Genomic DNA, 25,387 nt, shown 5'->3' on the forward strand with positions numbered 1-25,387 from the left:
AGAGCCCACATGTTCCCTGGCTCGTGTGGTAACTCCTTGGAGGTAAGACCGTCTGAAATACTCACCGACAAGGTTGTTAACTAGGATTTTGACAACCGTATTCATGCTGAGGAGAAGTGCTTTTAAGGAGTGTTAGTAACCTGCTACAAAAGACCATATATTGGAATTTGATGAGGAAATACTTATGTAAATCGTCTGTGTGATGGTGAGGGTAACTCCAGTGCGTCTGGCTGTGAGGGATGTATACCTATGTGGCTTGTAGGGAAATAGTATGTGGTGTTTCTGGCTGCCTGCCAGAACTCTTCTAGTGCGGAGCCTGTTGAAGGATTCCTAACAGGCATACGCTTTCCTGTAGTAGTACTAGTGATGGGCTGTCTGCTCCCCGTGCTCTCTGATAAATATTTTTGTGATTCTTGCATGCACTTCAACACTAAACAGCTCCCAAGCTGTAAATGCTGATGGGCTGTTAACATATTGCCACCAGACAGGAAAAAAATAGGGTGCAATATCATTTTGGATGGTAAACAGAAAGGCTTTTTTGTTTGTTATAGTAAATGTTTGTTGTGTGCTGAATGACATGAAAAAAACCTGCTTTCTGAGGTACAGTGTTAAAATTTTGGAGTTACTTCTTTTCTGATGAGAGTCAGGCATTGCCATTTGGAATGTTTCAGACAGATGTTTTGCCCTGAGAAGGGAGCTCTCCAGAATGACTGTGGTGCTGCGTGTTGCAATAATTAAATTCTCATCTTTGCAAACCCTGTTAGATGTGAATGTAGAAGGAATAATTCCTACTTCCCTAGATGTGAATGTAGAAGGAATAATCCCTAACTTCCCACCTGTTCCTTTAATTCCTGTTCATAGTGTCTGCTTCGGCTTGTTTGTTTAATATTAACTTCAGAAATAATGTATGTCAATGGAAATTCCATGTTGCTGAGTATAAAATACCAGTGCTTATGTATTTTGCAGGTGAATCCAAATATGTTTGAGATTTAAAAAAAATTTATTCTATTTTTACTTTAGGCTGTTGTAATAAGTTTCAGTAGTGACTTGGACTGCTGTAATTAATACAGACACAAGAAACTTGTAATAACTGTATGCCTTCATGCACTATTACTTTCTCTTTATTAAATATGAGAGTCCTCAGTGATGTTTTTTTGGGAACTTAAGAACTTCACAGGAGCCATGCAGAGTTACACAGCACACTGCTCAAAGAAACTAAGTTTGATACTGGATCAGAGAGGGCAGAGGTGCATAGGGAATGAACAGCACCCTGTTAAATTTGGAGAGAGAGTAAGAGTTCCTGGCAATGAAGAGGCTCTTCCTGGGTGAGGGACTGAACAAGGCATGAACCTTTCAAGGCCAGCACAGTGACAGTGATTGCTGGGGGTCTACAGAGCTTTGGTCCCAAGAGGAATGTACATACATTCACCCTTCAGACAAGACACCACATTAACCCACCTCAGTTATGCTGTGTTAAAGGAAGTCAGCTGTGGCTCAATTTTTTTCTTATCAACTACTGGCAGTAGTTATTGAGAAAGTACATGTATCAAACATAAACAATTGTTTTTATACTTACTCCATACCATAGCTAGTGACAAAACTTTAGAGTTCTTGTGTCTCCTTAGAGGTCATAAAACTAACAGCAGTGGTGTACATCTGAAGTGAATGGCCTTTTGGCTTTGTTTCACCCAAAGGCACAATTTAAAGGGAAAACCAGAGGGGTTTCGGCTTTTGCCTTCATTTGGCAGTTGTCTGCCACTTGCTTATAAGTTATTCTTATGGCAAAGTTTCTTGCTTGGGAGATGTGCAGGAATACCAAAGAACTGACGCTTTCTTGCTTATCTCAAACTTGGTTTGACCCACCCTTTCCTGAGATGCTTCAGTGTTTTCTATTTTAGTGGTCCTTTTTATTTTTCCTCCCACAGATGTACCTCTGCAATGGTCTTGTGCTATAGGTCATGTTATGCCACAGAATTCCTAGGTGCCATCAGTGTTAAACGAGAAAATCAGAACAATTCTCCTACCATTAAGTGGCTCACACTTCAGATGTGAACTTCACTCTGTCCTATTTGCTTGTGTATTGTGACCTCTGATCTTAATCTCACCCTGTCTTTGTCTCTGCAGATAGTAAGCTCTTTTAGGCAAGGATTATATCCTGTGTTTGCAGAAGGTAATGAGCTACTGATCCCAGTCTCCTGCTATTACCAACAGCTATATGACTGTAATATATTCCTGCACAATTTCAATAACCGGATCACTAAATTGTAGTTTAGGCTGTCTTTAAATTTTTATATCAATAAGTCTGAATGACCTTTCTTTGCATGTATCTAAAAATGTATGTTCTGCCAATTTTCCTAAAAAAAGCAAGTCTCTGCCTTTTATTTTCTCCTAGAACAGTCTGTATTTTCTGTTCAAATGGAATTACAGCTTTCAAGACAAGAATCACATCATTAGATTTTCATCCATCTTACAACAATACTAATAAAAAGTAGATAATAAAACGCTCACTTGCTGAAATGTAAATACATGCATAGGTATGTGCATGACTAGGATCCTACAAATATTTTTTAAATACTGGACTACTGTGGTAGGTAAAATGTAAAATATTGTGTGCCATATATGCCATAGATTTAAATTTCAGATGTGCAAATTACCTTGAACTTGCAAATTATTAATAGCTGTTGCAAGAGCTTCACGCTTCTGCAGAATGAAAAACTTTTGTTCAACTCCAAGATATGCTTAAGGATACCTAGATGAACCAAAATAATCTGGAGTTCCAGAAAGGATCTAAATCTCTCTTTCTGCTGCCCCACATTCCCCAAGAAAAACAAATTTCCATACCTCCAGGTAGTTACTGCACATTTCGTCAGTATGAGGTTGGATGGTTAGTGAGAAAGAACATTGTGTTTCAGTGTTCCTGTTTCAATGCATTTTTTTTGTCAGTAGAGAAAGGAAGCACAGATTGACAGTGTTGGTATTCAACCATCAAAAACACCTTTCAGAGCCAAAACTGCATTTTCCATGATCTTATGTGGTGCACAGTTATGTCCCATTGCCTTTGGGAAAGTTCCAGTATCCACTGATACACTTCTGCTGCATTGGGTTTAAGCGAGCAACTGCAAACTTGCAGGTCAGCTGTCAGAAAAAATTACCAAAGGGACTCCTCTGTTGGCCTGGATTTTGGAAGATCAGTGAGGAGATGCTGCATTTTCTCTGAGGAAAATATAAGAACCCTGTTGGATCACTCTACCCCACTTCTTCATCCTAGCTCTGAATTTTATATATCCAGTAGGCATCAAGTGCAACTTGACAGATGTATTCAAATAAATTTACAAATGGATTCTCAATATGTAATCTACAGGTTATCAGTATCCTGGAATTAATTTTATTGAGTTTTTCTACTTTTAACTTTGAGTTTATTTAAGAGATGCTGCTTCCGTTTTTTGTCTAGCCTTTGTCTATCAGAAATGTCTTCAGTGGAAACATCAGTATAATACTAATTGAAGCAAATTAATCTCCCCTTGGTCTTATTTTCTATTTTCTTTTTACTTATGTGGATAAAACCCATTTGCTTGTTGTCTTTATTTCTCAGATGGTCTTTTAGCACATCTCTCTTCAAGCCTGTATTTGGCACACAGTATGGCAGTGCTCTTCGCTTCTCATGCTCTGTTTCTGCCCACTTATTTCTGAGTGATGGCTTTTCCAATTACATCTGTTTTTGTTCTGTTCTGAACAGGTGTAAAGCTGCTAGACTTTGGATTTAAAGAAAACCCCAGCCTGCTTCACAGGGGAGGCACTGTGCTTTTCAGTCTAATTGACTTCTCTGCTGATTTTCCTTTTATTTATTTTTTAAGCACTGTGTTTGTAGATCATTTCCTAACCTGCTCAAATGCTTTGGATTATTCTTGTAATATTTTGGACAATGTCAATCACTTCTTTAGTTGGACCTATTTTCTATTGATTAGCATTTTCTTCCCACTAACAACTAACAGCCAACCTTAAACCAGCTGTTTTTCTGACTATTTGGTGTTTAAAAACGCAGTTATAACCTCCAGAAAATTCTGGTTCCTATCTTTCTGTGAGTCATTCCTGACTGGCAGGAGGCTCACTGCTGTCTCATTGCATCTGTTCCAGTAGTGTCTATCAACCTGGCAGCATTTCCAAGACCTCTTCTGTTTCAGAAACAGAATCTGTGGATCAAAGTGGACTTCTAGCACTGCAGCAGTAAACCAGGCTTGGAAACTATTTTCCTGGAATTTTTTTCTCTTTATAAGTTCTGTGCAACTCTTGTTTACCAGGGAAGTCTGCCTGCCTATTTGTTAGTATATAATGGCACCCCAGCACTTGACCTTATTTCAGTTGCTCTTCACATTCTGTTCCGTTCATATGCTATGGTTATTTTAGTTACTCCACTGTATTTCTTATATCTGTGTAACATTTGATTTGTAAATGTCTTCTAGCTGCAGGACTTCCTTGAATTTATTACTCTGTTTATTGTCCTCTCAAATATCTCTTTTTGAAATGTCCCAGATTAGAAACATCCTTTCACTGCCTGCCCCTGTCTATTTCTTGCTCTCTTCAATATCTTTGTTTATTATTTGTTTGTCCTTGTTTATCTGGAGTTTCTTTATCTATTCTGGTGCTATAATGGGAGTTTATAGAAGTCTAAAACAGTATTTTCAAGTACAGCCATACTTTCACATCAGTAGCTTCTTCTCCTGGCTTCTATATGTGGCATCAACCTGGTGTACCGGGAATCACAGAATGGTTAAGATTGGAAGGAACCACTGGTGGGGTCATTTGGAATCTGCAATTTGTGGCAACATGAAGTGGAGTCAGAGAATTGTTTACCTCTTCTTGGTCAGGTTTATCTTCAGCCCTTGTTGCACGTTGCATATGTCGTCTGCACCTAGCGGACGTCTCTTTGTTTTTCTGGAACCACACTGCTGACAGGCAGGTCTGTTTGCCTTTAATATGTTTTGTAAACTTTCAAAGATAAATTACAATCGGGTCTTGCCAATGCTCTTCTAGTTTTACCAATAAAAGGAAAATATCTTTTCTAGTTTAAAGTGCTCCTGAGCACAATGAGAAAAAGAGGATTAAATAGGGGACCCAGAAAAGTTAACCCACAATAGATGCGGTGTTTTTCTTATTTCTTCCATAGCACAGATGTCTCACTTTCCTGGCATTTGAAGAGAGGAACAAAATAATCCAGAGAATTGTAAACTGCAATTTAATAAGTCCTAATGGCTCTTATATGAGAGAAGTTCATGTTTCCTCTTTTCATCTAAATCCAGAGTACTGGTATATTAATATAAGAAAATGGTGTCAGTGTAACTTTTTCCATTAAATCCAGAAAAGAGGCAAACATAATAAAAGATTTACCTAATTTATATGCAAACCCTGTTTCGCTCTTGTGTGTTGATTCCATGTATGTTCAGATAAAAAAAAAAAACCAACCAATAATTAATAATGAATAATCACTTGTTGAATGCTAAAAATGGGGATACCTCATATTCAGGGCTAGCTTCAGGTTTATTTCAAGTGACGGCTTATAAGATTTAAGCCATGCACTTTATTAAAAACCTGTGTATTTTGAAAACATATCCATCTGAAGACACATCCTTGTGTCTGACACACAAATTTAAAGTCATTCCATTTGTTAAAAATTACTTTGTGTAGCAACTGTGCAAATAATTAAGATCTTAATGCTTAAAAATCTGAAAAAGGTAACCTTTCAGCAGGAAAAAATATTTTCTTGATGGCTTTAAGTATTTGTAAAAGCCATGAAAAAATCCTGTTCTACATTACATTGAACATGTGACTGTCCACATAGGATTTTTTGTCTGTGAAACAGAACATTTTCTCTTCTGTAAAAGAGAGGTGAGAAGGGTGCATGAAGCTTTGTTTCATCTGTTCTGCTGGTGTTTTGCTGTGTTCTGAGCTGTGCTTTTCTGCCTGTGGAGGTGACTAGGCACATGAGAATCATTCCTTCCTACCTGTACTTAGTGTCACCTTTAAATGAGTTAATTCCCACTGTTTGCAAAGGAGATTTTGAATGAGCAGCCATATTTAGAAGCTCACATTCTTCTTATGCAGCATATAATTTAATATCAGCTAAATAAATTATTAATTGCAAGTCTGCCATTTATTGTGCACAGTGACTCAGCCTGCTGTATGAGTATATTGAACATACATCTTCATAACACTTTTCCAGACTCTCTTAACTTGGACTTGGATCAGCATGTTCCACAGCTCCTGTAAATCTGCTCATGTACAGCTGATTTATGCCAGCTCTGTCACAGTGTGAGTGAAACTGGTGTTCTGATATTGTTACTGCTGTTAGCCAAAAGCCCAATCAGATGAGGCCCCTTATCCCTGCCCATAAATTAGTCTAGCAGCTTGCTAGCAGAAGTGGCTGTACCCAGCTTACAGTATTGCTCAAAATGCTAGTAGTGCCACTGCTGCAGAAACAAGGCTACATGTAACCCACTGTGTTACAAATATTCTGGTTTGGATGAGGTTAGGAAAGTTGATGTTTCATTTAAATATTGCAGTGGAAGCAAAGTTCACCAAGCTGTCATGTGTGAGCACAAGAAACAGAAATTCTCCTCCTGCTCCCCATCCACTCAGTCAGGCACTATTTGGTGTGCTGTTGCTGATGCTCTCTGCAGGGATTTCGCAACACCAGGGGACCATCAGCCCAAGCCAGTGTTGCGTTGGTGTCACCTTCTCATGCCTGGTTGACACAAGCATGAGGCTCCTGCCAGGGTGCCTCTCCATGCTTGGGAAGTGGTAACTGATAGGCAGAGTCCCTGTGCACCCCAAGAAGTGTGTGGGGCAAAGCCTGGAAGGTGGGAAGGGCTATGGAGGGGAGAAGGCCCTTAAAGGAAAGAGCAGACACACATGTGTCTGCACATATATGAGCATCCAGGTGTCATGTGAAGTGTAGACATATGTAAAAATAGCAGCAGTGTGTCTGGAGTAGGTATTAGCACCACGGGGGCCATGGCGTGCAAGAGAACAGCCCAAAGACATGGGTGGACTTTGCAATCTCTTCTGCCATGTGGCCCATCAGAAGTGTGCTTCCCTCACCTCCACTGATCTAAAGCCAGCTTGGGGCTGCTCATCTGAGCAGCATTTAGGTCTGTAAAATACAAGGTAGACATACAATAAAAGACATAAATAAGAGGGAAAGCAGGATGTGCCTTGGGTCAGGCATGGTTTGAAGGTTAGAAAAGGAAATGTTGAAATATCATTTCCTCTGGCTGCCCTTACATGTTGACACAGCTCCTTTGGGACAGTTCATCGTGCCTGAAGCTGTGCAGCCTAAAGGCTTTTCTGATAATGGAGGACTCTATTCTCTGACAGACCTTGGGGCCAGGAAGAGAGGAAAGTGCACAACACGAACCCACTCACATTTGTGATATTGATCAGCTGCATATCATCTTGAATTTGGGGTGCACCCAGAGTGTATGGTATGAATCCAATTATTCTTGGTGTCTGTACATTTCTTATCAGGAAAATCACTGCATACATACATGCACTTGGTCCTCAGAAGATAAGAACTCATTGATAGCATTATCTGAAGAATCTAATTAGGTTATTTTTAGACCAGATTTATAGTCACATAGATTTTTATTATAGATGCAGAATTGTAGCAGTGTTCATGTAGCAGTTCTAGTTCACAGCTTTTGATGTTAAATGACACAAAAGATAGCATCATTATACAAAAAAAAAAAATATATAAATACAACTGTATTTAATAATGAAGTATATTAATCTCAATATTTCAAAATAGACCACATTGTCAAGTGGAGTTAGGAGTTATCCTGACCAATGAGCTTCTGTACATGCTCCTTCCTACAGTGGTGAAATAGAATGAGAGCTGTACAGTTTTTGGATTTTTACAAGTGGTTTTGTTTTTCTTTTAAGCTTAATAGTCTCTATGTTAAAAAGTATTACAGCATTACTTTTAATAAGTATAACATTTTTCTTATTTCTAAAAAATATCCACAAGCATCCTCGGGAAAGCATTGATGTCTGGTGCATTGCCAGTTGTGTTTAATGATTTGTTTTTGAAGCTTCACTCTGCTTGATGATTCCAAGCAAGCTTTCAGCATTAATTATATTTCTGGTTGGGACGTACTGCTAAAACATAAACCCTTTACCTGTTAACATAGCCATTAAAACTCAAACTCCTTAGTTTTTCAGAGCTGGTGAAAGTTTCTTCTAAACTTTGGTACTTTTTTTCTCAGGTGTTGAAGTTGTTTACCATTGCCTTGCCCCGGCCCTATGGGGGCCAGCATTGGACTGGAGGTGTCTGACTGGCCCGGGGATGCTCTGCCACGGCTGAGGGTTGAACGCTAAAAGGAAACTGTCCGAGATCCTCATCTCACTGAGCTTCACAGCTTGGAGGGAGAATTCTGTTAGGGAAAGTGGACTCGCTGCAAAGAGATCATGGCTTCATCCCGACTGGTGGCAAGATCCAGAGACATTGCCAATGTCATGCAACGGCTTCAAGGTAAGGGACTGACGTGGGCTGGCACTCTCTGCCCCGCCCTTGTAAATGCAAGTTCCTATTTTCTACTATACTGAACAGTCAGAACAATATCTCTGAAGTTTAGTAACTGTTCTCAACTTCTCTATGGGATGTGATTCTAGTATATACAAAGGGCTGTGATTATATGTCTCCTTTGGCATAGCATTAGCAGTGATGGTTCAAAGCAGTTGACATGAACATGGGACAGTACACTGAATTGAAGCTTATGAGACTGGTTTTGGTTCTGTTTCCCTCGAGTTATCTGATGTGTGTATCAGGTTTCTCATAGAAAAGAGAATAGAAATTATATTCATCCTTTTCTCACCTACAAAGTCATCTGGTAGATATTTTCTACTGATAAACTAATATTTATTATTCTAGCAATGAGGACTGTGAATTATTATATTGTTAAGCATTGAAGAGTTCATAGCTCAGTGAGCTTATTATTAGTCCTGAAGTTGATGACCTTTTAGATAACACATCACAGGATGTCTTTGCAATATTCTTTGAGTATTCATTATGGTTTTATGTTCCTATAATATAGCATTACTAAATAAATTTGTTGTGTTTTCTTAGAAGTTATACATCTAACTGCTGCTGAAGGATTGCATTTGAATTTTTTCTTAAATTCAAATAATGATATTGACTAGAAACAAATTGTCAGTGCTGCTGTAGATTTCACTCCTATTAACTTTTAAACTCAATCATAAATCCCTGGCCTTCTTTCCTCTACAGACTAGTTTCCTCTGACTTCAACAAAAGCTTGTATGCACAGAACCTTTGATACCCCCTTCTGCATCCTCTAAATCTGGAAGCTTAATCTCCTCGTGGGTTTTCCTTCCATTTATTGTTTTTCGGTTCAGGAGATCTGAACTTAGCTTCCCAGTCACCAGCTACTACTAGTACCAATGATTTCCATGTAGCCTCAGTAGATAAATGGAAGAGTATGTTCTATTCAGGCCTGCTACAGCACTTCATCAATTCCAACATGGTTCTTCTTGATTTTCTTCAGCCTTTTGTGCATTTACTAAATGTTCCCATTCTGCTTTTATGTCTGCTAATTCTTAAGCCACAATGTTGGACACCTGTTCAAAGTGCCAACAAACATTGAGTGAGGAAATATTTTGTGCTCAGAGGATTTATGGTTTAATTAAGCATTAGACTGAGACCCTCCAGGTAGATTTGAATGAGACTCTGCAAGGGCACAGTGAGGCAGCCTTGCCCACAGAGCAGGCAGGGGTCTTGGGACACAGTGTGTGTACATCACAGTGTGTATAGGATACTATACATTTGTATGAGCTCATGTTCTTAGTAGGTATTCTAGAAAAAAAATACTGAGAGACTTGAAGAAGAAATGAAATAATTATGAACCTGTGAGACCTTCTGACGAATATGAAGAAATGCATGAGAGAAATGTACTCAAAATTATGGGGACATATTGAAAAAGAAAGCAGCAGGGAGATGAGCCATGTTCAGGGAGGATTATCCAGGTTGGTACTCTGAAGCAATGTATAAGGAGGATGCTGCAGAAGGTATTTACAGAGCGTGGGGGCCATTAATTATCAGACTGTTATGTGCTAGCTTCCTAAACATCTGAAAAGCTGTTGCTGACAAAATGGCTGTTCTGTTCATTTGCATTTTGGGATTTTTTACACTTTATATATTTGGCTCTGCTGAAATCTGATACATAGTTCAGTGTGCTATAATGTTTTTATATTATTTTATTTTTGGAAATTACGCAAAAATAGTTACATGAATTCTGAAGTGAAGACATTTGAAAAGAAAACATATGAACTAAAGGGAAATTTGGCATTGCAGTTAATTTCAAGTTGTACCTGTAACTGGATTATTTGCTTCTCAGATGAAATCAGCTCTGCTTGGTATTGATGGGATCTGAGTTTTGCTGCAGATGCACTATTTCAATAAATCACCTGTGCCAAAGCTAGAGTGCTTGGAGCCTAAATCTTTTTTTAGTCTGTAGTTCTGCATTATGGATGAGCAGGCAGTCTGCACTGCGACTACCGAGGCCCTTGTGTATTGAGGTTTCTCCACCTTTCAGAAATTACAGTCAGCTGAAATTGGAGTAGATGGGCATAGGAGCACAGAGATATTTCTTGGTGTGTTTGTGTGGCAGCCCAGAGTCAGTGCAGAGCCAGGTGCACAGCTCAAGGTGAGAGTGGAACTGACAGCATTCGAGGTGTAACAGGAATGGCACTGGTTTGGGGGATCCTCACTCAGTGCAGAGCAGTAGTTGTGCTTTACAACACCTATTTTTGTACCTGGCTGTAAGCTGAGGCAGGAGAGTTCTTGTGTGATACTGCTTAGACAGCGCTGCAAGATGTCAGTGCTGGAAATTCATCAGCACTGAGAGGTAAAGCAAGCTGTGCTCCCTCCTCCACATTGTTCTCAAATGTGCCTCACGGGTTTCCAGTGAGCGCTTGTGGTGGGAGAGCGTAGGAAATACCAGAAAAATGCCACTCTTCACTGGGATTCTCAACACCAGTTCTGAAATATCTGCTGTACTCACTTTTAGTGCACACAACTCTATATGCTCTCCTAAAATCTGTCAGAGAGAAACAAAGTTGATTCTGTGTTGGTTGGATTTTTTTATTTGTTAATTTGGGTTTTTAAATATAAATATTTCCAGCCACTTCCCCTTGGTAATTATGATACTTGCAATACACTCTGTACATATAGAGAGTTTTTGAATAACATTGTGTATCACTGTCTCAGAAATTCACCTGGAACAAACAGCCAAGACAAACTTGCTAATTCTAGGTTTTGTACAGTACCTTATGCTTCCTAGTTGTTCACATTATAAAAGCGCCCATAAAACCTGAGCAGAACTGGTATACACCATCAATATGAATTACATTCCTGGGACTGGTTTTTGGACTACTCTGGGAATTAAAGCCAGTTGGCAAAAAGCACTGCTCCTTAGCCTACAGGAAGTGCAAGTTCACTGGCATTGTAACTGTACACTAAAGATTCTTAAAGCATCTTTGATAGCTACAAATATCAAACCAAAGAGTGCTGGAGGACAGGCTGGTAAATCTCTTACGAATTTGCAAACTCTGCCACAATGAAATGAAGTATTTTCTGTTAGTATGCACTGTTAAAGGCAAACTGCAGTCATGCTAATGCTGTTCTGAAGAAAAATCTTTAATTTCTTCTGGATTTCACCACTGTTCTTATTAGGCTCTTAAACACACTTTAGATTGTGGGTATTTTGGGGTTTTGTAAAGTCACTTAGAGACACTTCATCATGTAGGAAAAACTAAGGTGGGAAAGCAAGCAACATGATCATACATGAAAACTAACCATGCTGGAAAGGAGACATGGTTCTAGTACCACACAGAAAAGCTTCAATACAGGCAGGTCAAATTAGCTTCAAGCCCAGTCCTTATTTTATGTAAAATTACATACAAATGGCTATCATCTTCTGTAGTTTTATGCCTTCATTACATTAGCACTGTTCACAGAATGTTGTGGGTTTGTTTTTCTCCTGGATTGTCCTTCCTTTCTTGCCCCCATCCTCTTTGCCTTAAGTTTGGCTCTTCTTTTCCTTCCTTTTTTACAGCCTAGCATTTCTTTTCCATACCAGCAGCCATTAACTAAACAGTATGAGTTTTTTTCCTGTTTAGCTGATAGGCTCTTTGTTAATGTGTACCTTTGGTGTTTTCCTCTGTTTTTCTCTCTAAGTCAACAGTGCCAAGAGCCACGGTTTAACATTAACCTAGGGTGATTTAACACGTACCTTGCTTCACTGCATGCACATTCCAAACTTTGTTTTCACCCGTACTCTTCTTCTTCTTACCTTTGACCTGAGGTCTAGGACTTGGTTTGTAGAGGCCAAGTGAGCTCCTGGGAAAAAGGCAGTGTCCCTCCTTCAGTGCTGCTTATCATTTTATTGTTGGCAAAACCAAAGTGCAAGATCACGTTTGTAAACGTCAGCAAAATTGAAAAGGAGTGCTTGATCTGGAAGGGCATGCTGCACATCTTTGCACAATTGAGTTTTATCCCTGTATTACAAACACTACTCTGGTCAAGGTTTCCTTCTATCCAGTTTCCTTGTATGTACTGTTTCCATGTAGTCATGCTGATGCTTTTTCCTTGCCGTCTTTCACTATCTAGAATGTCCCAGTTTGTTTCCTGCATCTTTCTTGGATTTTTCTGGAATTATAAAAAATGTAAATTATTAATCTGTCAGGTGAGAAAATCTTGTATCTAAGGCAATCCATTACTCACTGGTGGTGTGTTAAGGGAAAAGAAGCACTTTTGACTCTTTTGACTGGTATGACCTCTATGATCCAAAGGTCAAGTAAATCTAAATGGTGAATTGGGAATCTAAATAACATTGCAGCTCACATGTTACTTAACAAGAGAAAAACAAGCAGGATTTCAGTCTCTTTTTTATTATTTTTTCAGTGTGAGAAAATTTAAGTTAATGCTATTTCAGAGCAAAATCCTGAAATACTAGGTTTTTGTGTGAAGGTTAAGACAGCTGAAAAAACCCTACCATCATAGCTGAAAAGAAGATCATTAAAGGGTAAAACCAGTGTTTTCATCTACTGCAACAAAAACATGTTAAAAGGATAGAGATATTCAAGTAAAATAGTAGTTACTTTTTGATAATATCATAATTTTTAGAAGTATTTAATTTTGGTTTATCCATATGCAAACAAGTTCAGTGAGGATGCACTTCAGATTTTTTCTGACCCAGGTATGTGATGGTAATAATCTGATGTATTCCTGGTAGAGAAAAGTTCTGAACTATCTGTAGGTATTGCAAAAACATGGGGGAAAGGATATGATCAAAACATTTCACTAGTAGTACAAATGACTAAAGTATGAACTGAATTTAGGCATCATGTTATATTAGAATATTTTGTCATATAGTTAGACTGTTTTGACATATGGTGCAATAAGTATCTCAGTGGAAAAAAACATATGCTGCCTTTTTTTTTTAACTACAGTTAGCTTTCACTTTGTGTTCTCTTCAATGAGAATGCAGTCCTGGGGCAGTATGTGAAATGCAGAGTGTATTTTAGTGAGGCATGGTCCTGTATTCTTATTTTTAGATGGTTTTTCTTCATTAATAAATTTCAAGTTAGTGATTTAAAGTAAATTTTTAGAAATTTATATAAAGTTAATGTTGCCATCTCTTTGCTTACATTTTTTCTACTGCTTTGACCACAAAACAGCAATGTAAATCAACATATTCCTAATTACTTTTTTTTTTCTTGCTCTTACTTTTGATTATTACTGTTTCCACAGGTTGTTAAAACAATCTGTTCTCCTCTTTCCATTTGGTTAGTCAACTAGGACACAAAGCACTAATAATCACACAGGTGATATAAATTGCATATATATATATTTGCATTTGAGTTGCTTTTTAAGGAAAAAACAATATCTTTTTCCAATTTTCATCTGAGATAAAGGATATATTTAGGGCAGAAAATGGCTGATGTGGTGGTGTCTCATCACGTCAGTGAGATTGCTTTCATTTGGATGTGAAGAAACACAATTCAAAAATTGAAATTCTTCACCTATGCTACTATTAAAACACTGACCAGATTCATTGCACAAAATGTAGGAGGCAAAATGCAAGAGGAAAATCTTCTTTGGACAATTTTATAGATAGTGGTTTAAATGCTGTGTCTTAAATATAGTGGATATCCAAAACATGTCAGGCAAGTTTTCTTTTACATGAACTGTCTTTAGCAGCTCTTGCTGCTCACTATGATTTGACAAGTTTGTATGTAGGCATCCACACTGCAGCTGTTTAATTTTGGTTTTGATAAAATGTTATCTGAGGCTCAAAAACTGTTTTCAGTTAAGATTTTGTCTCAAAATAACATCTGCCATATTTGTTACTGGTGTGAAAAAACATATTTCAGGAAGTCTAAATAGGGACAATTATGTGTCAATTTTGATGGTTTAGTGAAGATAGAGATTTTGAGAAGGAAAATATTGCAGTGTTTATTTTTGTGAGTGCCCCCTCTATTCTGACAGGCTGCTAGACAGTTATTTTTGGGTTGGGGGTATCAAGAAGCAGAATAGATTCAAAATATTTTGATGACATATTTTAATGCAGGTTAGACAACTTATCAGTTTTCTAATACAACAACTTACAGTTTGTGATTTCCTATTTCTATTATATACACTGCAGGCTTGAAAAATTAAACTTTATTTCCTCAGAGCTGTGCTGTAATACCTTCCTACAACATATTTTGGTGTGTTATTAAATTTGAACATAGCTTATTGTCATCACCATAAATAATGGTGATGACAATGGCTCCCTTTTGGAATGCCACATTTGTTGTTTTTTCAGAAAAAGTGAAAAAGGCAGGAGGACATGCCTCTTGTTACTAATAAATAGGGATTAACATAGTTTTGTATATGAACTACTGCTGATCATGCTTTTACACTGATGTACAGACTTCTGTAACATAAAGGCAAAATATTTCCATGAGAAATTTTTTGGTTTTTTTACAATTTTGCTGTAATCATGTTTTGCCCGTTTGTAGAATTTAAAAGCTTCACCATCTTTCTTTACCAGGATGATAATATACTTTAAAGAATATACTTGCAGGTAGAAAAAAACACATAAATGAAAATTAATATGTAACAGTTACTAGTAATTTATTCCGCAGACTTTTTTATAGAATGCCATTTTTATTTTGCACTTTAGGCTGCATTTGCTTAAAAATATCCTCATTTCTATCACAAAGCTTCTCCTTGTGACTCATATCACTGAGTTCTAATTTTAGACCCACACTGAGGTTTTTAGTTGGCAGTTGTATGTATCCAGGGGAATCGTCTATTACTGGGTGCAAGAAAACAGGCTACTTGTTCTGTCTTTCATCCAATATGAGAAGGACCTTTATGAGGGAAGTTCCAATGATTTATTAAGAATCCAGTAGTCAAGAAAGAAAGAAAGAAAACCCATCAAAACCCCCCTCTCTAGCTCTTTGGAATTGATGTCTTCATGGTGAATTAAAAGAGATGTTTGAAAGATGTTATTACATTTTAATACTAGTTATGACTGACTGCTAATTGCACAGCTATATTTAAAATTCAAATTCTGATTGCTAGTAATTTGGGGTGTAAGTTTTATTATTCTAATTTTTTATAGACTTTAAATTGGGGCTACTCCATGTACAATGTTCTTTGCACAAGGGGTGTAAAGAAACTGGGACTAACTTTAAAAAACTAGCCTACATCCTGTATTTTGAAAGAGATCCTGATTTATTTTAAGTTCTCAGTAATTCAATATCAGAATGGTTAGGGAAGTAGCAGAAAAGCAGCTTGATGTTTCAGGGTAAGCAGCTTCCAGGTAAGGAGGAGAAATGCTGAGTTACCGCACAGTGAGGACAATTCTTGGGCTCCAGCTCAACCCCCACACAGCTTGGCCTGGGGGCCAAGAGCTCGTACCTTCTCTCCCTCTCTCTCTGGTTTATCTGCCTTTCATGCTTTCCCTGCTGAGGAGTCATTGTTGTTAACAGAGATCGCTGTGAAATATCTTTTTGAGCTTCATTACTTGGAACATAAACATTAATATATTAAGAGATGTCATTTGTGAATATTCTTTTACTGTAATTTCACTAGATTTTATGTAATTACTTTTCAGTATTTGTTACATAGTCTTTTATACTTTTAAGAGGATTATGCCCTCCCTGATGTACATTGGTTTAAGTGACTATGGAGAATGTATGTAATCTTGTTGTAACACTGTTAGGCTTGTGACACAACCCTGCAAAACCTGTAAATCTCTAAGCTGAAGACTCTTGTATTCACCCAGATAAGAGATACATCTAGAACATTTAATACCACCTTTTACCCACTTAGACATTGCTGCTAAACGAGAGTTGAGATTTAGTTTATCCAAATCACTGAGCTTTAGCTATGCCAGTATAATTCTGGGAAAATTCATCATCGCCTTAGAGAGATGCCAAAGCCCTGTACAAATGTAGTAAAATGTTCCCTTGCTTTCTGTCCCTCACTATTAGAGACCAGCTCATGTATCTTGCCAGAACTGCTTAGCCTGTCCTACCTCCACCAGCTTGCTTGGGAGTCACCATCGGTGTGCCTGGGTGGGCACAGTGTCCTCACTGTACAGTGTGGAGTTCCTGTAAGTCTTTACTTAGGGTGCTATTGTGAGAAAGCCACAGACCTTGTCAATGCAGCAGCTGTTCTGTAAAGACTTTATCTTAAGCTCATTAAAACAGAGGAAAAAATCTTCTTTCCATAAGGTGAACAGAATGAACTACAACAGCAATTGTACGTGAAGAGTATTACTGTTAGCTTTCCGGTCTTGGAGGGAAAAAAAATCCCCAACTCTACATGCAAGAGCAGTATTCAACATTATTTGTGGCCAAACCAGTGTAGCAAAGAAGAATATTTACTTGCTTGCAGTGACTTATATATAGTAGAAAAAAAAATCCTACTTAGGAATGGAGCTCTTTGTTCTCAGATTTTCTGTTTATAAGAATTTATGGTAATTTGTAGTAAATTCACTTTTGGACTGTGCTTTCATTCTCCCAAGGAAATTCAAGTAAATTATTACAGTTGAGCCTGTGTAAAGACCTATCTCTTTATTCTGTTTGTTTTGGCCAGGGTTTCTATTGTCTCATTTGCCAAGACATACCTAAGCTTTTCTAAGTCCATCTGGTGCAGCCATTCCCAGTTCTGAGGCTGCAAACTTCTCCTGGCTCATACAAGACAAATAATACAGATGAATTTTCTTTTTTGACTCCAGAAACATCCACTGGAAAATGCAGAAACATCATGTAATTTTTCAGGAGAGATTCAAGAGTCAGCATCACCAGTTACAGCAGTTATGAGCCAGTTGTACCAGCGCAGTCCTTTTCTGCTGGGAGCTGAGTCCTGTTTTGCAGCCTGGGCATTCCTAGTCCATTCACTCACAGGTGAACCTGATGTGCCTTGGTACAGTGAGGACAAGAAGTACCTTTCAATGGATGTCACAAAGCTTGAGCTCCCATCCAATGAGTAGAGAAGTGTTGGGAATGGGCCCTTCACTCAAATTTGTAGTCCAGCTGGCATTCCCCCATTGGAGTGTATTGGCCAGAAGGTCAGACTGTGGTGCTGAGATGATTCTTAAATCCTTTGTGGGAAGGATAGACAAAAGTGGGACTATGCAATGATCAATCACAAATCAGTGGAAAAAAAAGTGACCAAGCCACTGTGTTATCAGAGGTCTCCAGGCATAAATGTTTATTAGCAGGTGTGAGTTGCAGTAATAAAACTCTGGTTTAAGACTTATTAGACAGGACATAAGTCTAATTAACCTGGATTTCTGGCTGTTTTGTATCACTGAAGTTGTGTGTTGCAGGAAGAATAAGATTTTAAAAAGGCATTTGGGCACCTGGAAATGGATATTGCCATAAAAAGGCATGCTGTGTATTTTTTAATACCTTTTTAGATGCCTTACTTCTGCTTCTAAGACCTGAGTTCTTTATAATCTATGGATGAACAAATAAAGTGAATTAAAAAATCTTCAATGAGATTGTATTGAGATTCTAACTAGTATTAAGAAATTACAAGTCTATTATTTGCAAATTTATTTAATACCCTAAACATAGTTAATATTTCTAAATCTAAATTCTTGTTTATCAGCAGTTTTAAGATAAAGTCAGTGGGTGATCTTGGAACTACTAATTTTGTTCTTTAGTCCATTAAGTAAAAGTGAAGCCATGTGACCACCTTGTTTACATTTCTAAAAATCTAATTCATCCTACTAAAAAACTATACCTGTATTGAAAGCTTTGTATTGATTGCTGCCTTTTCATTCAAATGAATGAAATCTTTCTTGAATAGAAAGCTTTAAATCTTGCTGTGAATATTTTGCTTTCTGCTTCCCAAAGAGACAGGAGCTCTTTTTTTTCTGGCTGACTTTCTCAGGAGCAGAAAACCTGCTGCTTCTGCATTGCACTATATTGTGGAAAGGAGTTTAGTTGTATAATCTGCTTTCCAGGTTCTTGCTTTCCAGAATGGCCTTTTGTTTGGTCACTTTGGTGAACATGTTGTACAAAGCCTTGTTGCGTAATTCTTCTTCTTTCACAATCCTGAGCCTGCCTTTTCATCTGTGTGGTTAGTAAGAGAGCTGGAGGTGTGATCAGCTGCCAGAAGTGATTTGAATAAATGAGCGGAATCGTGAACAGCTAATGGTTGTGTTTACATCTGGTTTCTAAGAGACTAATAGTTCAGGCTTACAGTTTCTCTGTGTTTGTATTTGAGATCTTGAGCACATCTAAATCCTGTATTCCCTGGGCACACTTTTGTCTGCACAAAAAAAAAAAATTACACTTTGTATTTATCAGTAAGACATCATCGATTTTGAATAGGAAAATACATCCATTTATGAATGAGATTAAATAATTGTATGCCATTGTGCTAATTCTTTACTAATCAAGGTGCTTTTTTGTTGTTGGGTTTGTTTTTTTTTTTTTTTTTTTTGGGTTGTTTGGTTTGGTTTGGTTTTTGGTTGGCTTTAGAAACAGGTATGCCAAATATGTAGTAAAGTAGCACATTTCAACCTGTGAGGGAAGTAAAGATAGTGTCACTGTCTGCTTTGGAATGAAACAGAAAGGTCTCATTCTCAGCAACTCCTATGAGAAGTGTAGGTTGCAACATGGACTTTACTGCAGTCAGGAAGAGTAAATCAGTTCCTAAAACTATTGAGCTGCTTCAGTACCAGCATGTTTCTACAAATCAGGTGCACATCTATGTACTGACAGAAATCAGCTCCACATGTAGCCACTGGTAGTTACAAGTAGTTATTTTTGTTTATTATTAATAGTTGGTTGTTCCTGTTGAAGGGCTGAAATAGTGTTATCAAGACTAGGAATTACTTTAAAATTTGGCTTAACATCTGTGACTTATATCTTCAGCAGCATGTGTGAAAAGTCACACTGTAAGTTTCACCAGTGTATTTTTTTCACATTTTCTACATTATTATATGTATTATTATATCTATTCTACATTATTATATGCTAGCAACCAAACTTCAAAGTTTTACAGGCTGCAGTACTTTAAAAGAAATTACTCTTGCTGTAGTTAAAATGCCAAACCTCGGGGCTGCAAATGTGCAGCTATTTAAAGTATGACAATACTATGAGGGTTCTCCAACTGGAATGCTAATTTCCAGCAGATATGTATTTTAAATGAGGCCAAACCCGGAATCTATGTTCAGTGACATCAATTATTAACATAACATTAGTGACAGCAGTTAAGTTGTTGAAGTTATTCTCCCAGGCTTATGATTAAGTTTAAAAGTATCAAGCTGAATTATAGTAATGTCACAGGAAATGCAAGAAAAAAAAATATATATAAAGACTTACATGAAAATGTACATTGAATTTTCTTTGTAAGGAAGGAAAAGATTGGAGTTGATAGATCAAAATTCTCAAGACTTGGCTACTTCTTTTTGCCAAAGGAGATTGTAAAGCACAGAAATCAGAACACACACACACACACACATCTTGTAATGCTTTCCTTATATCTATGAGAAAGATAAATTTGTAATTTATCTTTCTCATGGATATAAGGAAAGCATTAAAAAAATCTAAAAATCTTAGGTAGAAGGCTTTGAATAATGTATTTTCAAGGAAACAGAACAAGCTAACACACAGCAATTCACATAGAAGTGAAAGAGAAATGAAAGTGAAAGGAACACATACAGGCTTCTGATAGGTAGAAATGTTAAAAAAAAAAAAACTGAAGAAAGAAGATTGGATATCGAGACGAGCAGTAACATTCCCTTGAAAACAAAAAAGAGAGAAGTTGCTTTACATCTCTGAGCATAAAAATTAGCATGGCAAAAGTTTCAACTTTGTTATTGTTTGTGGACTGTTCTCAGTCTCAATTAACATCAAAGAGCATGTTTCAAAATCCTTACATACAAAAAAGAGACGTCTTTCATCTGAATAAGTAATTTTAGTTCTGGGTACAATCAGAATGTCTATACCACCCATTGCTTGCTTGCTCCCTGTCAGGATTTGGCTGTTTGCTAATTACTGGATGACAGGTGGATGCTGAGCTGTGCTTCCCTGATCCTGCAGCATTCTCTTACACTTGCCCTGGCAACAGCAAGAACTGTCCTTAGTTCATTATAAAGAACTACCTTGGTTTCTTCTCTCTTCCTGAAAAATGGGTCTCATTTTGTAGGTGATTACTTCAGTTTCCAAATAATTTAAAGCCTTGAGCACTTCAACTTAGAGTAGTTTCTTACTAGTCAATTGTTACCTTCTGGTTCTCTGCCTCTTTTACTAAAATCTGTTGCTTGAATTCCTTTACGCTCTAAAACCTTCCAATTTAATGACATGTTTTTCTAATAACTGCCTTAGATGAGAACAATTTATTTTAGTGTTATCTGTATTTCAACATTTTTCTGTGTTTTTGCTGCAGAACCAGAAAGAATTAAAAGCTTGTTAGTAGCTGATTTGCATATAGTTAAGAATGTGCAGTGGTTATTGGCTCTGACTTATGGATAGATATTATCCTCAAAATTTATAGGCACTTTCATCTAGATTTATATTCTTGCATCAACTTGAGATGCTGAGAAATAAAGATACAGCTCAATAGCTTGTCTCTTAAACCTGCATGCTGCATTTAAATGACCCCTTTCACTCTGTCTCAAATCAGTGCTACAGGATGCTGATCATCTGTTCTCCAGATTTATTTTTTTTTTTGGCCTGTGACTGGACAGAATTGGTGGCTGATTGCCAGCAATGCTGGACATAAGCTGCTTTGGCAGATTTACCCTTTTAAAACTCTGCTTTATTTGCAGGGAAAATTGTCTCCTTCCCCATAGAGGAAAAAGCAAAACCAATGTGAAAAAACCCTTCAGAATAAGACTGAGATAAACCTAGTGCTAAAAAGTCACTATGGTAAAGAAATCCTAAGCTTAACATTTTTAAGTTCAGTAGGTTTCTGTAGTAACAGTGAGGACTGACTGTAACCAGTAAAGACAAAATCAGATTAAGTTGTTGGGTAGTAATATAATGTGTAATCTAATAATCTAATTTCTCTAGTTTTCCTTTTCTTCACCCATTTTACTATCCAGATTAGGAGAAGGTATACATCTGTATTTCTTTCTGTAGCTGTGACTCAAATGCAGATTGAAGATACAGACTTCAGCATAAGCCTCTTTCTTGCTCTAAAGAAAACGCTCAGACCTTGAAGCCAATGTGTTGCCCTTGAGGAAGAGCAAGGCAGACCGAGACAGATGCTTTTGGAGAACCTAGCACAAGGTGCACCAGATAAGACTCTGACCTAAACCAAAAGAAATCATGATTGCGAAGCCAGGAGATTCTGTGCTGATCCCCTACACAATTTCAGAATCCAGTCCCGAGTGATGCTGTGTCTCATGTGACCTTGTAATAGTGAGAAGTGGAGTAAAAATGGGCACAGGGAATCTCTTCACCAGTTGCAAATATTATCACATTAATTTTACATTGAACTGTGTGTGCATGTGTATGTGGAAAAGGGAACACATAAGGACATAAAAAAGGAAGTTGTCCAAATGAATAAGTTCCTCTTACCTCCTCAGATAAGCAGTTTGCATTTTGCAAGTCAAGACTGCCTAACCAGTAAAGTAAATTTACAGAAGTAACTGTAGCGTCTCTGTTCAAAGGCAGCACCTCTGAACAGGAGACTTACTAGACTCCACATAAAATGAAACCAAACTGGAGAAGAAAGGATATGAAAGTATGACTTCATGTTTTGGAGTTCACTGTTTTAGGAGCTGCATGCATTCTTGATTGTTGAAAGGAGTTTGCATGGATGGGAATCAGAAAAAGATGTCTTTGCATGTTTACCCTCTGCTAATCAGGGCTCAGAGCATCTTGAATATTGAAATTTGCATATGATATGACTCTTGTCAATATGAATACTATGCCCTTGGACAGTTCAACATGTCTTGGGCTCCTGGTGGCCACTTTCAGATCGTCTGTCTGGATTTAATCTCTTTAGCAGTGCAAAGTTGGAGATAATGTGTAAATCCATGTGTATAAACGCAAATGTAGTAAAGCAATAGATACAGATATTTCAGGTCCACTTGATCAAATTACTATCTAAACCAAAAATGCTTACTACATCCCAATATAAAAGAATAGTCCTTAATGCACTTCATGCAAAGGTCATTGCCATCTAATTGGCAAAGCCTGAACACAACAAATGTAGAAGTGCTGTGATATGATTAAAATAACTATTAAAACCAATTGAAAACATCTTTTTATTCCTTTTTAGGAAGTAGAGCTCTGCTGGCAAGAAGCTGAAACCTATTCATAGCAGATTCACAGTAGTTTATTGCAATTGTATGATCCCCCATTACCACATTATTTAAGTTTCTCCAAGTTTTTGAGGTATTTATCTTTACAACATCCCTGCTTGGAAGGCAAACCACCTTTTCTTACATTTCTGGAGTAAAGGTTCTCTAGACCTGGTAATAAGCATATCAAATACAAGAGATGCAGGCAGAAGCTAAGTACCTGTCACTGAAGATTTCCACGGTTTTCTGTAATTACTCTGATTAGTAGTTATTAATAATTATGACTGATAAATAAACAGGATGAACACATTTCTATATTCACCCTGTGTCTCTCATATAGTAAAGCACATATCATTAAAAAAAACCCATCCAAACAAAAATACTGGGAACTAACACACCATAAAGAGCCTAAGAGCCTCACAGATCATAAACACTTAACTGTGGAAAAGGCACTGACCCTTCTCCTGCTTTAACCAGACTTGTAGCTGAGGTCATAGCTGGCCTTTCCAGCCCCCGTGGTACTCCACCCATACGTTGTTTTCATGAAGAACTTGAAATCACGTCAAAAAACATCAGAAGGAAATAACGTTTGTGTTGAATTTATGTTTGGATTGTTGTTTGTTTTCTTGGAAGGAGGTTGTTCTTCAGATTATAGTTATTTTTAGTGCCTATGAAACTGAAAGAATACTGGATGGAGCCGGGAAAGCTGTGAGCAAATATCGTATTGGTGAAAACTTGCAGACAGGAATAACTTTGTTACCTTTGTCCTAAGCACCACCTATTCTGGATATTGGCTTCTTAAAAAAGAAAAAAAGCTCTATTGTTGTGGTGTGAGTGTGTAGTATTTCTACAGCAGATCATAAATTACTGTTTTCTGTGACCTGAGTGTAGCTGTGCCTCTTTTCCTCTATTTAAAAATATCAGATTCTGTCCTGCTAGAGAGCTCTATCCTCTATATGCATTGAAAAAATTAAACCTCAAGAACTTCAAGATAATTTCATAGATAAATTAATACTGAGTTCTTACAGTACTTTAAAAATCTTTTAGGGCATGCTATACATTTTTAAGTGTTTGTTTTTGATTTTGTTTTGGTTTGGTTTTTTTTTTTTTAACTAGCCTGATATAATTTAGGCTTCATAGCTGTTGTAAAGTTCTCATATTACATTTTTCTCTGAAACCTGAAGAATGCAAAAAATACTATTAGGGCATTACAAAAGATCTGCCACCTCTAGTGGTGAGTGTAGGCTTTTCAGTTGAGGAGCAACTGGCAAAAAAAATAAAAGGACAAATTCCAACACAAAGGAATTAAGTGTGTAGTGGCAACTGCTCTAACATCAGTTTCCTACTGGGTTTAGTGACTCGTTAAATTTCTGTGGACAATATTTACCTTCAAAGGATAGTTTGACTTTTAACTAAACTTCAAAGTCTGCATATATAGGCTTGTGTTTCTGTGACCTTTAACAAAGGTGATTGCAAACATATTCATCAAATGATTTGTGCTATCAGCTGGGTATTTAGAAGCTGTAGATGTAGGTTTTCACTCTAAGAATCTGATCTGAATTTGCAAACTCTATATAAAGTCATCAGATGACTCTGAAGATATGGAAGACACTGTCTTTCAAGAATTTTATTGAACCAATAAATGGCATAGATTCCCCCATATTTTTGAGCTTTAGGGAAAGGTAATTACAAAAGGGTTTTCGAAGCTGAAATGTGTGATGAGTCAGCCATTTAAGATAAGGAGAGCAGTCTCAAAGCAAAGCAAGTGTAATAAATTACATGAAAGAAGAGGTTATCTTAAAAGGCAGAAACCATTGAAAATTCAAAAGATTTGTTGAGGGCATGTTTGTTTGGGTTTTTAAAATATTTTTATTCAAAAGTGGCAAAATACCAGAAAGGTATGAGTTAAGGAAATCACATTGTTGAGGAGATTGCTGAAGAAAATTAGTTTTATTAGCTGCATTCTACATCCATTAGAGAACACATTGAACTACAGGAAAAAATACAAACGGGAAGGTGGGTTTGTATAGGTGAATAGATGGACCGAGCATGGATTGTCTGTAGGAGAAGAAAGAATATCTTTGGTATTCTAGGATCATATGAAGATAAGGACGATAGTGCAGAACAAATTATTAAAAAATAATTCCATCCTACAGCCAAATGACTTGAGTTAAATGTCTGTTCTGAGAAGCTTAGTTGTAGCCATGAGGAACTGATATGCTCTCTTCATTTTACTGTACCAGAACATTGCAGAACTTCCTTTAAAGAACTTTGCTTCTTCCAGCTTGAAAGCTTTGGAAATACTGGAAGGGTAAAATGTACACTTCCTTCACAATTTTGAATGATAGTCACCTTTTCCACCTCTGACCTCATTTGTGCTTCAGTTTAGCTTATTTTAGTGCAGTAGTTTCCTTGTTGTAGTTCACCAGACTGCTTATAGCAGTCTCTGCTTAATCAGCAGTTATTTATAAAGCTTGACCTGCATGACCCTGCCAAATCAGCCTGCCGTGGTTCTGATCTGCTCTGAAATAGAAAGATTGGCTTAGTCTTCA

General features: G+C 37.4%; 1 protein-coding gene across 1 annotated transcript in view; it reads left to right on the plus strand.

Moving 5' to 3' along the window:
* Positions 1 to 25,387, plus strand: part of SYNE1 (spectrin repeat containing nuclear envelope protein 1) — a 288,590-nt gene that overhangs the window by 497 nt on the left and 262,706 nt on the right. The window contains exon 2 of the mRNA XM_066546958.1: positions 8,259 to 8,524. Within this exon, the coding sequence (XP_066403055.1) occupies positions 8,461 to 8,524 (64 nt within the window). The 5' untranslated portion in view covers positions 8,259 to 8,460. The remainder of the gene's footprint in view (positions 1 to 8,258; positions 8,525 to 25,387) is intronic.

Source organism: Molothrus aeneus, chromosome 3, assembly GCF_037042795.1.
Source record: "Molothrus aeneus isolate 106 chromosome 3, BPBGC_Maene_1.0, whole genome shotgun sequence".
NCBI lineage: Eukaryota > Metazoa > Chordata > Aves > Passeriformes > Icteridae > Molothrus > Molothrus aeneus.